General features: G+C 51.3%; 1 protein-coding gene and 2 non-coding genes across 5 annotated transcripts; 2 read left to right on the top strand and 1 right to left on the bottom strand.

The window, feature by feature from the left end:
* Nucleotides 1–399: 399 nt before the first annotated feature.
* Nucleotides 400–12,653, bottom strand: TRIM41 (tripartite motif containing 41). 3 transcript variants are annotated; one of them, XM_012451537.2, is made up of 7 exons: nucleotides 11,132–12,653; nucleotides 5,604–5,699; nucleotides 3,217–3,447; nucleotides 2,699–2,721; nucleotides 2,371–2,498; nucleotides 1,437–1,973; nucleotides 400–1,224 (listed from the first exon to the last, which is right to left on the bottom strand). In XM_012451537.2, the coding sequence occupies exons 1-7, from the start codon at nucleotides 11,948–11,950 to the stop codon at nucleotides 1,217–1,219; spliced, it is 1,842 nt and encodes a 613-aa protein (XP_012306960.2). In that variant the 5' UTR covers nucleotides 11,951–12,653; the 3' UTR covers nucleotides 400–1,216. The 3 variants fall into 3 exon arrangements, 2 of the variants coding, with proteins under 2 accessions (XP_012306960.2, XP_012306959.2); XM_012451536.2 differs by having other exon boundaries at nucleotides 400–1,973; XR_002479509.2 differs by lacking the exons at nucleotides 400–1,224; nucleotides 1,437–1,973; nucleotides 2,371–2,498; nucleotides 2,699–2,721; nucleotides 3,217–3,447 and adding an exon at nucleotides 9,115–9,213 and having other exon boundaries at nucleotides 5,621–5,699; nucleotides 11,132–12,646.
* Nucleotides 12,654–13,735: 1,082 nt separating this feature from the next.
* TRNAV-CAC (transfer RNA valine (anticodon CAC)) lies at nucleotides 13,736–13,808 on the top strand. The gene has a single exon. It is a non-coding gene; the product is annotated as a tRNA-Val (tRNA).
* A 369-nt stretch (nucleotides 13,809–14,177) lies between these two features.
* Nucleotides 14,178–14,251, top strand: TRNAK-CUU (transfer RNA lysine (anticodon CUU)). The gene has a single exon. It is a non-coding gene; the product is annotated as a tRNA-Lys (tRNA).
* Nucleotides 14,252–14,836: the final 585 nt, after the last annotated feature.

Raw genomic sequence — 14,836 nt, 5'->3', positions numbered from 1 at the left:
GTTGTGTGACGGCTAACCAGCTGAAGGCCCACTTCACCCTGCACTCCCCACTGCCCTCAATCTTTAATGGTGGTGAGGCATTTCTGGCTTCAGTTTTTGTTGGTGTGTGCATGTATGTGTGTACTATTCTAGGACCTGGGCTTGTTAACTATGGGTACGGAGATTCTCGGGGGAACCTCAGTCCTACAGCTTCAAAGTAATGGTAGGAAGGAAGTGGCAAACATCTCTAAATGTTAGTAAATTAGGTAGGATATTAAAATGGGGAGCAGGGTCTATATCCCTGTTGATAGGTAATAACAGATGCAAAACATGCCTTAGTTCTGTGGCTTCTCATTGGAGGGGTAGGGAAGGAAGAAATCCTTAGTCATATCCTCATCTAAAGGAATGGACCTCACAAGAGAAGCAAATAAACATTTTATTTCCATAGCACCCCTTCCCTTTTCCCAAAGAACATGAGTTCACCTCAGCCATCAAAGCAGAGGGCAAAAGCTGGTAAGTGACAAGGCAAGGGGTTACTAGAAAAATAGATTATACCCAAGACTCTCCTCTTGGGGACCCAGACCCCTGTCTTCAGGCTTCCCCTCAGTGCTTGCCAAATGGAGGGAATGAAAGACATGGAAAGGGACTGGAAGAAAAGCCAGGTCTGTTGAACAAAGGGGAAAGGAGCCTGGCACTGAACAGACCTGGGTGGGGGTGAGGTGGCATAAGCTTTGTTCAGTTGAGTGCTGGAGAAGGGAAAGGGGGAGAAATAATTTATTGGGTGATGTCAGATCTCTTCTCAAGTGAAGCTAAATTCTGGCCGGTCTATGGAGGTAGAAATTGAGGACAGAAGGTAAGTTTAGAATCCCTCCTCCCCAGGAGAATAGACATTTATTACCCAGCTCTACCCTTTGGCCCAGCCTGCCTCTCCAAATGGCTTCCAAATCCCTCAGCTAAAATTTGCATCAGAAAATGGAACTAGAATGGGGACGCTGTCCCGCCCAAACCCTCCAGCCTCAGAACTGATGTACAGGTTGAAGAGCATGGATGAGGAAAAGGAAGTTAAGGAATGAAATTGCAATTTCCCCTCATCCCCTATTCAAATTCAGGTCCCAGGGCTGGGCTAGGCAGACAGGGAGAGTAGACCAGGCAGCTGTTTTCATTACCAGGGACCCATGCAGACCTGGTGGACAGACATAGTAGGAGAGAAGGCTGAGCTGGAGGCCGGGAGGGTTCTTTAGGCTCCTAGAGGTAGAAGCAGGGGCCTGGGGTCAAGGGGGAGTGGGAAGCGACACAATAAACAGTGGGCAGAGCCTTTGAGCCCTCCGACTTACGGGCCACCCGCCCCCTAAGTGCTGACCAGAAGGGCCCCTGCAGGTGGCAGGATGATGATCAAGGGCAGAGCTTGATGCGGGTGCCCTTGGAGAGCACCCGGAAGAAAGGAAAGACACGCTCACCCAGGAATGCAGCCGAAAAGGTGTGCACGTGCGCTAGAGTCTCTGCGTTGTAGAAGCCCAGGCGCCCAGCTTCATAGTCCAAGTACACGCCAAAGCGCCGTGGTTTCTCACTGGGGCTCAGCAGCGTCTGTTCTGTTGAGCTCTGGGCCTGGTAGCGTTTGCCATTGGTGCCCACACACCATACTTCCCGCTGGAGCAGGGGCTGCTGGGGTAGGTGGAGCCGGCGACGGCGATGGTGGTGGCGCGAGGAACTGGCATCCCCGCTGCCCACGGAGGACCCCCCGGGGCCAACCTTCTCCTTATGATGGGTTGATTCACGGGCAGCACCCACTGCCCAGCCCCGCCGCCCGCCCACCTCCACCTCCCAGTAGTGCCGGCCAGAGCGGAAGCCCTGGGCCCCCAGTACGCAGCAGTCGGCCAAGAAGCACTTGGGATGGTCAGCAACCTCCTGCCACCGCTCTGCCAGGCGGACCCCCCGGCGATCAGGGGACAGCATCAGGGCCGGGTGAGCCGTGTCAGGGTCCAGCGTCAGGTCCACTTGGAAGGGGAGGAGGACAAATACACTAGAGCTAGAACAACTGTTCCCCTATCAGCAGCCAACTCCACAGATTCGGCCTTTCCTGCCTCCTTCCTCCCTGAATCCAGCTCCCCACACCATCCCAGAGGCCAGCCTCAGATCCCAACAGGTTCCATCTTGCTCCTCTTGTTCCCAGGATACCTGACAGGTCTTCCCCTAGCCCCAGCTCTTCTTGCCACTCCACCGCACCCCCACCCACCAGGCCTGCCTGGACTAGGACTACCTGCTCAACCTCTGAGGTTATATCCTGCTCCATCTCAACCCCCACAATTTCCCTGGGGCTCAAGTTCCCTCAGGACCCAGTCTAGGGTCTATGGAGGGAAAGGCAAAGGAAGGTCGTGCAGGTGACCTCCCTACCTCTCGCAGCCTGACAGAACATCCGGCTCATTTTCCTCACAATGGCGTCTGTCAGGAAGTCATGGCTGTGGGGTTGGCACGGGTCAGGGGACCAGACCTCTGGGGGCTGCAGCTGCACCTCTTCACACCTGGAGGAAGGGGACCGGGCAGGGGGTGGGACTATGACATTCCCAGAGGGAAGAACAAAAGCTGAGGGGAAGGAGAGGAGGGTCCAGGAGGTAGAAACTCAGGCCCTAGGGAAGGAGGGAGAGGAAAGGGATACCCAGGAGAGGCAGGGACAGGGAACCAGATTCTACTGGGTCACAAAGGGTAAAAAGCGGGAACACACCTATTGAAAGTCTCCTTGATGTCCTGGGAATAAGAGAAACAAAAAGAGGGAGAAAAAGAAAGAAAGAGTCAGCTGCACAGGGACAGCTTTCCCCAATCTCTAGCCAGAGACTGAACCTGGGCAGGAAGGGAGCAGCGGCACCCTCGCGGCCTCAGTAAACACACGTCATTTCCACCACCCCATGCCTCGCCATACCTAACTCATCTCTTCCTGCTGTGAGCCCGGGAATACTGTCCTTTCCATAATATGAAAGTCATTGTCAAAAATCCTTTCCTCAACTGTCATTTAAACCTCTCCTACAACCGAATCTTTATGTTTTTCACTGGGTATCATCATCACACATACCACATTCTACATTACATTAACTATCTCCAGCTTTAAAACATGTTTCTGGTCTTCAGGTTAAATCATTGTGGGTTCCTCCCAGTGAGAAGCAGCAGCTCTGGACAGGCGTCCGGTAAGCACTGCCTGACGGCCAACAAAGAATGCTAGGGGAACAGGGAGGGAACAGTGCTTACCTGGAGCAGCCGGAGACCCCCCTGCTGGCTCCGCTCCTGGGCCTCGGCCAGCAGGCGGCTGAGCTGGGCGGCCTGCTCTGCAAGGCGACTGGCTGCGGCTCCCGCACGTCCCAGCTGGGCTTCATGCATCTCTCGGAGACGCCGTTCCAGCCCCGCCTGCTCTTCAGCCAGAAACCGTGTCAGCCGCCCAAACTCTGAGGCCACTGCTGCTAGCTCTGACTTCATCTGGCTCTGGAATGGTGCAAAGGGGATGGTAGATACCACCTCAACACACAGGAAGATAACCTCCAGTTTTACAACTACTACTTCTCACTGCAAGGCAAAAGAGCCCTATACTCCCCAGGTCGAAGAAAGTCCTAAAAAGAGGTTTATCTCCTACCAGCCTTACTTCTCAGGCTTACCAGATACCACCCCCTTGCTCCCAGCACACTGGTCCCAAACTCACCAGCCTCTGCCTGGAGCACTCCTCTCCACGTGGTCTAACTAACTTGACTCATCCTTCAGGTGCAACCTTAAATATTTCAAGAGGAGCCTTCCCCCTTCTCTAGATCTAAATCGGGACCATCCCCACAAATGTCACTGTATCTCTTTGTGGCACACATGATATTGAAATGTTGGGCCGGGTGCAGTGGCTCATGCCTGTAATCCCAGCACTTTGGAAGACCAAGGCAGGCAGATCATGAAGTCAGGAGATCGAGACCGTCCTGGCTAACACAGTGAAACCCTGTCTCTACTAAAAATACAAAAAATTAGCTGGGTGTGGTGGCGTGCACCCGTAGTGCTAGCTACTCAGGAGGCCAAGGCAGGAGGATTGCTTGAGCTTGGGAGGAGGAGGTTGCAGTGAGCTGAGGTCATGCTGCCACTGCACTCCAGCCTGGGCGACAGAGCAAAACTGTCACACACACACACACACACACACACAAAAGAAATACTGTGTTTACAATGACATATCCGTTAACATCCTTTCCCCCACTGTACCATAAGCTCTCACTGGCAGGGACTAGGAATGTCTTTAGTTTGCCACAGTGTCCTCAGACCCTGACATAGCACCAACCAGAGTAGGCACTTGGTAAAAATTTTTTTAAATGAATAAATAAAAATTCAGGAATCAAGACATGAAGTTAGGGTCCTGACTACCATTAAACACTGTGACTTTAAGAAAGTCATCCAAAAGCCCTAGATCAGGACTCTGAAAAACTTTTTCTGTAAAGGTCCAGATAGTAAACATTTTTATGCTTTGTGGGCTAAGAGGCAAAAATCAAGGATATAATGTGGATACCTAATATCCTGTAAAAGAAAAATCTCCTGCCCAGTCCCACCCCATTTGCCAAGAATGGGCCATCCTGGGTCGTGGGCATACTTTTCACCCAGTTACCATCAGCTGGAGACACTGTGAGTAACAGGCCAGAGTAAGGTCCTAACTGACCAGATGAGTGAGGGCAACAGCTGCCACGGTCAGTTTCACTCTACCCCAGGGGCAGACAAATCCTGTTACCTCTATACCCAGGAAAGCCCAAAAGTATCAACTTGGGCAGCTGGCCAGAAGCAGGATGACGTTCTACTCCCAGACGGATTCTAACATTCAGTGCCTAGCAGCCGCCAGCAGCAGAGTCCCTAATGTTTAGGTGGCAGTGAGCATGGGCCCTGGGCAGTGGCAAGGTCCAGGCACTGGCTGGGAAGGGAGAAGGGAAGAGGGACAGAAGGGGAGGTCTTGGCTTGGTCTATGAAGCTCACAGTGCCAGCCCACTCCAGCAGAGCCCTCTGGGTGTATGAAAACAGGCTGGGGGTGGGGAATGGAAAAATACTTAAAAGACTCCTTGGAGAAGGGTGAACAACAACAATAATAATAATAATAATAATAATAATAATAAAAGGTGGGGTGCTGAGAAAACACTGGACTAGGAAATATTCAGTCTCTGCAATGCTAACATACACTAATTCCTGCCCCAGCTTAAACACACTGGCCCCTCCCAGGACACAGCAAGTGTCCCAGGACAGTGTCAGGCTCATGCTGAGGGTTGCTCTGCCCACTGACTACATTGATCCTGGGGCCGGCAGCTTCTCTGTTGGCTGAGTGTGGGTTTTGCTTTGCCCCTTTCAAGCTCTGGTGTCTGGGTAGAAAGCCTGTTCTGCAGCCTTGGGCCAGAGACCCAGTCCCTTCACTCCAGGCCTCAGTTTCCACTCCATTTTGGAACTCAGGAATGAACATGCCTACGGATTCTCTAAGGCCCCCTCTCCTCAGCGCCTAGGGAAAGCATGTACCCACTCCCAGGCGTTGGTTGTCCCTCCTCAGGGGACCAAGTCACCACTTGTGAGGTGGGCAGCACCACCTCCCTTGCCTCGACCACAGACAGCACCCATGAGCCCCCGTCAGGGACGTTACTCACTTTCAGCTCTGTCACCCGCCTCTCCTCCCTGGCCTTCATCTTCTGCACGGCCTCCAGGTGCTTCCTCAGCGGTTCCACGTGCCCCTGCAGTTTGGCCTGAGGAAATAGAAAAGTGGGGGCTGGGAGCGGCACCTGCCCCTTCAGAGCTCACCTCTGCAATCCTCCCTACAGCAAGTCGGGCCTCAAAGCCTGATCCCTACCCACTCAATGGGTGTCAAGTACCATACTCCTTCCTCCACTTTCTTCTTTCAGGTGACAAAAGCCTCCAATCCCCTCTGTGCAAGTTTGTAGAGGCCCTGTGTATTCTCTAAAGCTAGGAGCCTCAAAACTAGAGAGCCCCCACACTCACAACTGAGGGGGAAGTAGCTTGAGCCCTACACCAGTCTCTGCATGAGTGCTCGCTCTTTTGGTCCCGGCCCCCTTCACAGGCAATCTTCCCCAGACCTTTTCTCTTAAATACTTTTCTAATGATTTTCTGCCTATGCTAAAAACCCTTCAATGGTTCTCTACCAACTTCCAAAACATTGATCCCACACTTCTAGCCTCACCTCTACACTCAACACCTTCCACACAGACTCTTAAGAGGTTTGGCCACATAAAATTACTTGTCATTTCCTGAGTATATTTCCATGCTATTCCCTCTGTCTGAGACTGCCTTTCTCCACTTGGCCCAAGGTATTCTTCCTTTGAAACACAGCTCCCTGAAAATGGCCCTGATCCTCCCCACCCCCAACTTCCCTGTGATCCCAAGAAATATCTAATACATTACTTCCCAGGGCACCAATAATTGACAGGTGTGCCTCCTCCAAGACACCGTGGAGTCCCTCCCCACACTTTACTTATTTCAATTTCTATGCTTCTGCTCATCTGTTTTCTCTCCTGCTCACTTACTTGCTAAATAGGACACAAAAACAAAACCCCTCTTCCAAAGGTTGTAACTGTCACAGCCAATTGGCACATGAGCTCTGTGTTTCCACAATTTGTAGTCAAATCTTTTTCTTTAAAGGGCCATTAGCTGGGCCAGGTGCGGTGGCTCACACCTGTAATCCCAGCACTTCGGGAGGCTAAGGTAGGTGGATCACAAAGTCAGGAGATCAAGACCATCCTGGCCAACACGGTGAAACCCCATCTCTACTAAAAGTATAAAAAAAATTAGCCGGGCATGGTGGCTTATGCCTATAGTCCCAGCTACTCCGAAGGCTGAGGCAGGAGAAATCCCTTGAACCCAGGAGGCAGAGGTTGCAGTGAGCTGAGATCTTGCCATTGTACTCCAGCCTAGGCGACAGAGCAAGACTCTACCTCAAAAAAATTTAAAACAAAATAAAGAAAGAAAGAAAAATAAAGAGCCGTCAGCCCAGAACGAGTGGAATAAGCCCCACCTATTCGCTCTTTCCTTCTTTATGTTTTCTACTAGCCTTTCTCTCTCCGTTTCTTTGAGATAATACAGGGTAGGAGAGCCCAAGCCTACACTCCGATCAGGACCAGAGTGAAATGAAGCGATCTCAGGCGAGCCATACTTTGTTTCCTCAGCTTCAAATAAGAAGAGAACATACCTCAAGGATAGTACACTTAGTGCAGTGCCTGGCATATAGCAAAAGACCAGTACATATTGCCTATCTAATATTTGCTACTTACAGCTTCAGCTGCCAGTGACATCCTGATAATGACCCCTGAACTAAAGAGGTTACCAAGCCACAGTACAAACGGCAACTGTCGCACAGAATAAGTGGGTGGAGACAAAACCACAGCAATAATGGAATTAGTCAACTCATGACATGAAAACAGCATAAACTATACGAAATTTGGCCTTCTTTCTACTTTTCGACAGTAGTCAATAATTTCTCCATTCATTCAGAATTTATAATGCTTAAATTTACCACTTAGTGTTTTTTTCTTTTTTTTTTTTTGAGACAGAGTCTCGCTCTATCGCCTAGACTGGAGCGCAGCAGTGCCGTCTCGGCTCACTGCAACTTCATCTCCACGCACTGCAACTTCCATCCACCAGGTTCAAGAGATTCTCCTGCCTCAGCCTCCCAAGTAGCTTGGATTAAAGGTGCCTGAGACCACATCCGGCTAAATTTTGTGTTTTTAGTACAGACGGGGTTTCACCATGTTGGCCAGGCTGGTCTTGAACTGCCTACCTCGGTCTCCCAAAGTACCAGGATAACAGGCGTGAACCATCATGCCTGGCCCCTAAATTGTTGCCAAAACCAAAATTCATAAGCACAAATTCAAATAGAGTTTTGTGTTTTTTTTGAGACAGAGTCTTGCTGTGTCGCCCAGGCTGGAGTGCAGTGGCATACTCCTGGCTCACTGCCATCTCCGCCTCCCGGGTTCAAGGGATTCTCTTGCCTCAGCCTCCCAAACAGCTGGGATGACAGTGGCACACCACCATGTCTGGCTAATTTTATATTTTTAGTAGAGACAGGATTTCACCATGTTGGCCAGGCTGGTCTCGAATTCCTGACTTCACGTTATCCACCCTCCTCAACATCCCAAAGTGCTGGGATTACAGGTGTGAGCCACTGCACCCAGCCAGTTTAAGAGAAATTTTTTCCTTTTTCTTTTGAGATGAAGTTTCACTCTTGTTGCCCAGGCTAGAGTGTAATGGCACGATCTCTGCTCACCGCAACCTCAGGCTCCCGGGTTAAGGCAATTCTCCAGCCTCAGCCTCTCAAGTAGCTGGGATTACAGGCATGCGCCACCATGCCTGGCTAATTTTTTATTTTTAGTAGAGATAGGGTTTTTCCACGTTGGTCAGGCTGGTCTTGAACTCCTGACCTCAGGTTGTCCTCCCGCCTTGGCCTCCCAAAGTGCTGGGATTACAGGTGTGAGCTACCGGACTCAGCCCTTCGAGAGAAATTTTCAAAAACATTTAACTGTCAGCCACAGTGGTACACACCTGTAATGCCAGCACTTTGGGGGGCCAAAATGGGAAGACTGCTTGATGCCAATAGTTCAAGACCAGCCTGAGCAACACAGCGAGATCCTGTCTCTACAAAAATAAAAATAAAAAAAAATTAGCTGGGCATGATGGCACATACCTGCAGTCCCAGCTACTACGCTACTAATCAGGATCACCTGAGCCCAGAAGGTCAAGGCTGCAGTGAGCTATGATCATGCCACTGCACTCCAGCCTGGCCACAGAGCGAGACCCTGTCTCAAAAAAAAAAAAAAAAAAAAAAGGTAACTGTTCAGGAATTCTGTTTACATATTATCTCTGTGTTATTACCTATTTAGTAAAAAAATATTTCCACAAAACAACACTGTGCCGAACTAACGTTGGTTACTGCAAGTACTGCATGTACATATCTGAAAACAAATGACCCACTTGTGAAACAGCCTACTAAGTCAGAAAGGGAATCACTCAAATTAGTTCTATACAATAAAACTATGTATTTACATGTACTCATCATTTAATGTCAGATTAAATATGTGTATATGGCCTCCCAAATTGCAGAGCCCCGTAAACAGATCAAGAAAAGAGACTATGACTTTTTTAATTCCTCACCTACTTCAGGACCTAATACGGGATTTTCAGGCAGCTGGCATTCAACAGATTTGGCTAATACAAATTAAAATCCAGTTTCAGAAGCTCTTTGGAGGAGTCCTATAGGGGGAGGTGAAAGAGAGAGGGTGGAATGCCCATGGATGGTTTGGCATGGGGTTCCTGTACACACAGTGACCACACATGATATGATGGGTTAGGGTTAATCAGGAACCGAGGAGACATAAAGGAGGACAAAAGGAGCTCACAGTCTCTGCTACAAATGCAGGGCCTGACAGGTAGGCAATGTTACCAATGCAGTGATTCCCACGCTAGACTGGGCTTTTTAAAGATATTCTCCTACTCACTGATTCAGAAACTCTAGTGGTAGGACCCACTGTACTTCTGAAAACCTCCCCTAGTAATTCCAACAATCAGGCAGGTTTAACAACAATCATTGTGTGGCCAGACGCAGTGGCTCATGCCTGTAATCCCAGCACTTTGGGAGGCTGAGGCGGGCAGATCACCTGACGTCAGGAGTTCAAGACCAGCCTGGCCAACATGGTGAAACCCCGTCTCTACTGAAAAATACAAAAATCAGCCAGGTGTGGTGGCGGGCACCTGTAATCCCAGATACTCAGCAGGCTGAGGCAGGAGAATCCATTGACCTCAGGAGGTGGAAGTCGCAGTGAGCCGAGATTATGCCACTGCACTTCAGCCTGGGCAACAGAGACTCCGTCTTGAAAAATTAAAAACAAACAAACAATCACTGTGTGGAAGGAACTGTTACTTTTGATGAGGTGACGTAGGTTTGTCTAGTTATACCACTCAGAGCTGAGAGGCCCCAGACACATTACTCTAAATTTGGGGTAACAAAAATAATACCTAAATGAAGTTATAGTAGGAATCAGGAGAAGGTGTAAAAACGTGAGTCATGAAACAGAAAAGCTCTGCGCAGACCACACAGAGGCTCCCTCCTGGTGCCACTGCTTCAAACCCATCCCGGCCGTCACTAAGCAGTGCTATTTGTCCTGGCTGCCTTGCAGACAAATGTCCTTTACCTATGTCCAAAGAAGAGTCAGAATGAGAAGTAGGGGACAAGATATTAGCCAAACTAGAATCACACTCCAAGAAAGTCGTACATCAGAAAAGTCAAACGACAGACATCCAAATGGTGGTGGCATTTTTAGTATACACCAGGGGAAGGGATGGTAAATAACCAAGTCAATCATTACTAAAGCTCTGTGGCTCTCTGTATAGTACTTAAAACCTCTCTGACTTTGTTTCCCAATCTATAAAATGGGAATGGAAAACTTATCAAACTTACAGTGTTGTTTGGGTTTTAATGAGACAGTCCATGACAAGTGCCTAGTACAGTGCCCGGTATACATACAAATGTCCAGTGAATAGTAACTATCGATCCTGGAGAAATTGAAGTTCAAAGACACTCAGACACTTAACCAAGATTTGACAGAGAAACTTGCAGAGCCAGGTCTTTTGACTGAAAAGCTCCTCTTTTCCAGTCAGTACATAAGACTGACACAGAACCAACAAAAGTCCTTGAAGTCAGAACCAAGCCATCTTGTGGTGGGTGGGGATCCCATTGGGAGGCAAGTGCAGGGCATTTGGGTCTGACACTGAATACTAGCAGTCATCTCTGTATTCTGCTTTTGAGCCTTTCCTTGTTCTTTGAAGCCCCAGTTCTTTCCATCTCTAAGCGATTCCGTCAAGGATAGACTTAAGACTCAACCGAAAGAAAATGAGACTGCTGGTAAAGCCCTAGGGACCTGATCGGGCATCACCTGCTTTGCTCTATTTGAGAAAGCCACCATTCCCTGGTGGTCTTCACTGCATCTGCTCGGTATACAGGATCCTTCTCATTCTAACCCACCCTGGTGGCAGTAAGTGCTTAAATAAGCAAACTCAGCTCACCAGTACCATCAGGGTCTTTGGTGGATGAAGAGATGCTTCTTTTTCCCAGCTCCCCTTGCTTCCTTTCCACCCCCACTAAACTCCCATCTTCTCTCTGTACTTCTCTCACCTTATACTCCTGCACCACCTCCTCCAATGGCACCACGCTGTGCTGTTTGTGGCTCCTGGATTCTCGGCACACCACACAGATGGCCTCTTCGTCTACCTCGCAGAAGAGCTTCAGGGCTTCTTGGTGTTTGGGACAGATGCCCTGATCGGTTACACGGCTCCCTCGACCAGGGGTTGGGTGCATCTGCCGAATCACCTGTACCATATTGGCCAGTTGCAGGTTGGGGCGGAAGCTCCGCCGAGGAAAGCTCTTTCGGCACTGGGGACACGTGAAGCACCTCCGAGGGACGGGAGGCGGGGGTAGTGGGGTGACGGGGTCTAGCTCCTCTTCTTCATCCTCCTCCAGCACTTCCTCCTCGTCCTCCTCATCCTCCCCCCGCAGGTCCTCCTCTATGTCCCCCAGGTAGTAGTCCAGGTCTTCCTCCTCCTCCTCCTCCTCCTCCCACACGTAGTCCATGTGGCCCCAGCCGGACCTGCCCATGCCACTGGTCCAAAACACACCCTCCTCCTCCTCCTCGACCTCCTCCTCCATGTCGCCCTCGTAGTCATCATCCCGCATGGGGGTGTCCCACCCTGCGCCGGCCCCCACGGCCTCCACTTCCACTTCCTCTTCCTCTCCGTCTTCCTCTTCCTCCTCCCGATCTAACTCATCCCTGTCCTCCTCATCCTCCCCACCCCACAACTGGGTTACACACACTCGGCAAAAGTTGTGCCCGCAGCCGATGGACACGGGGTCCGTGAAGTAATCGAGGCAGATGGCGCACACCGCCTCCTCCTGAAGGGTCTGCACAGGGTTGGGTGTCATGGCAACGGCAGCCATCTTCGTGTCCAGCCAGCCAGTGTAGCGGTGCGGTGGGGGGCAGGGGGCGGGGGTCTTCCCCCATCGACGCCAGGGCGACCCGGCCCCACCCCCGGCCCTGCCCCTCCACACCTTGCTCCAAGAGCAGCCAGAGAGACGTCCTCCAGGCCACCCACTCCGCCACACAGACTTCCCTACTCCCGAACGACAACCATGTCTCAGCGTCGCGGCGAGGGGAGGGGAGGGGACGGAGCTGGGCGCCACCTTCAAGTCCCTCAGGTGGCTCTGAGTGCAAATCTGTCCCAATGCTCCCTTGAACTCCTCATAGACCCCCGCCCCTCCTCACTTCCTGGCCCCGCCCCTAGCTTCCGGCCTCCTTCCAAACACTTCCGGCGTCTACACACCACCCAAGTTCGCGACTTCCCTCCGCTGTCGTTGTACTCCCCCTTTCTCCCGCTGCGGCCCCAGGGCGACAGGAAACGGCGAGGAGACGCTCTAGCCCGCACTCGAGAACAGGGCGGGAGAGCTAGGACGGTGGAGGCCCACGTCTCTGTGGTGCGGGGGCCGCGGCGAAAGCAGCAGAGGAACCGCCTACCCCCATCCCGGCTGCTGGGAAGAAACTTCGGAGGGCGGAGGGTGCGCTTGCTGGCCGTCCGCTTTCGGTGCTACAACAGCATAGGCCCAGCGCCATCCTACCCACCCGGCACGCCCCAACACCCGTTGCCGGTCCGCGGAGCGCTCTGAAGTACTTCCGGCCCTTCTAGGCAGACGACTTTGTGGTGGAGGACTCAGAGGGTCGTCCGGGTCGGACTTGGGGGCGGGGCCTGAGAAAGCGCGGCGAGGGTTGGGCTGCAGACGCCCCACCCTTCCAATTGTATTCTGCGTTCCGCATCCACTGTAGGAATTGCGAACCCAACGCTGTCTCATGGTTTAGATGAATTTCCCCAACTGCCCAGCAGTAAAGAAGTGGCGACGAATCATTACGTCTACATTCTCACAGCATCTCTGCAAAAATAGATGCTTTGTGCAGTCGAAATAATATTTGATACTTAGATAGCTCTTTAAATTTTATTTTTTCGGGACAAAGTCTTGCTCTGTCGCCCAGGCTGGAGTGCAGTGGAACGATCTCGGCTCACTGCAACCCCCGCCTCCCGGGTTCAATCGATTCTTCTGCCTCAGCCTCCCAAGTAGCTGGGATTACAGGCACGTGCCACCGTGACCGAAATTTTTGTATTCTTAGTAGAGATGGGGATTTCACCATGTTGGCCAGGCTGGTCTTGAACTTTGTACCTTGTGATCCGCCCACCTCGGCCTCCCAAAGTGCTGGGCTTACAGGCGTGAGCCACCGCACCCGGACATAAGTTTTATTTTTATAGAGACTGTTGATGTCGGTAGTATATAAATAAATAAATGTTGGCCATGATTTATGTACAGAATCTCCAGTGAGTGTCGGACACGGCGTGACGCCAGGGCTGGGCCTGCAGAACTTACTCCGCTCTCGAGGCGGCTCGCGGGAAAACTCCAGATGGATGTTGTGCTTCCTACGGGGGTGGTCAGGCCTCTGAGGACGTCAGATCAAACGCACCAAAACCACGAACCCTCGTGGGTGAACTATGCTAGGCCATGCCAGGAGCTGCGGACTCTGCTGCGGTGGAAAAGTACGGCCCCAGAACTGGGACACCGGCGCTCAGCTGGCTGCGGCACGGGTCCCGGGCCTGTCCTACCAGGGCGCCGGCCTCGCGCTCTCGCGGCCTTCGCAGTCATGTGTATCTTCAGGACTGTGCCGGCACGCTAATGACTAAGGTGGTTTCCGTAGTGTAGTGGTTATCACGTTCGCCTCACACGCGAAAGGTCCCCGGTTCGAAACCGGGCGGAAACAGCTGCTTTTTGGTCTGGTCAAGAGGACCCCTCTCCCGAGTTCGGCCTTACCTGGAAGGAAGGGTATGTGTGTTCCGGCTTTTCGAAGGAACACGGACTGAAGCAAAACTGAGGGATAAGCCCTACTCATAGCAGGCCCTTAATAAATGATCACAATATATATTCAGGTCTTGCACCTCACCTGATCTCTTGCTTTTCCTTTCTGAAGCCCATGCAACTACCACATGTAAAGGAATCAGTAGATTTCAGATCCTTGTCTCTGGTACCTAGAACAGAGCCAGGCGCGGGGGCTTCTTAGTATTTGTATAGTGGAAACGTACAAATACTGAAGGTAACGTCCGTCTTCCGAGACAAAGGAAGAACATCAACACACCTGCTAGCTAAGTCGGTAGAGCATGAGACTCTTAATCTCAGGGTCGTGGGTTTGAGCCCCACGTTGGGTGGAGTGTGTTTTGGAAAGATTAGGGCAAGCTGTGTTACATAAATGCAGCAATGGACGAAGATCTAGTGGGTAGTGGATTCATCAACGGTGGGTGCTAGAGCTTGGGCTTACCCGGTGTGCTGAAGGCCTTGAGAAGAATTCTCACCACCTTTGCACCCTTGCTAATCTCGATGAGAGGCGGGTACCTGCGAACCAATTCCTGCAGGCCGGCACCTTGACCTGTGGTGCATGCATGATGCTTTGCTGTAGTCCACTCACCCACAGGCAGCACATATCAGGCACTTTCTCTTTACCAGACGACCTGCCCCCGTGCCGGAGACTTGATGTGGTTTACCGAAACTAGGGTGAGACCGCAGGACGGCCCCCGGCATTGGTGAGTGTCAAACCCTATCTGATTCACTGCCACTTTACTAGGAGATTTAGCGGTTAGGATTCGGCGTTTGCCTCTCCGCGACCTGCTTTTGATTCCCTATCAAGAAAGGTGCTTTGTGTAATTTGAGACACTTGTCTTCAGTATATTCTCTTTTATGCTCTTGATTTTAAGAGTCTATTTTTGTGAGACGTTGCCCCACACATACCAGCCTCCA

The sequence above is a fragment of the Aotus nancymaae genome, unplaced genomic scaffold (genome assembly GCF_030222135.1).
Source record: "Aotus nancymaae isolate 86718 unplaced genomic scaffold, 86718_ANA_hifiasm-v0.15.2.pri h1tg000015l_1, whole genome shotgun sequence".
In the NCBI taxonomy this organism is placed as follows: domain Eukaryota; kingdom Metazoa; phylum Chordata; class Mammalia; order Primates; family Aotidae; genus Aotus; species Aotus nancymaae.
Note: the sequence above shows the minus strand (reverse complement) of the source record. Positions and strands in the feature narration are given on the sequence as shown.

Coding starts and splice junctions, on each gene's coding strand:
- TRIM41 (XM_012451536.2), bottom strand. CDS start 11,950: ATGGCTGCCGTTGCCATGACACCCAACCCTGTGCAGACCCTTCAGGAG. Junction 5,700..11,131: donor AGGTGGTGCAGGAGTATAAG/GTGAGAGAAGTA, acceptor CTATTTCCTCAG/GCCAAACTGCAGGGGCACGT. Junction 3,448..5,603: donor GGCGGGTGACAGAGCTGAAA/GTGAGTAACGTC, acceptor GCACCATTCCAG/AGCCAGATGAAGTCAGAGCT.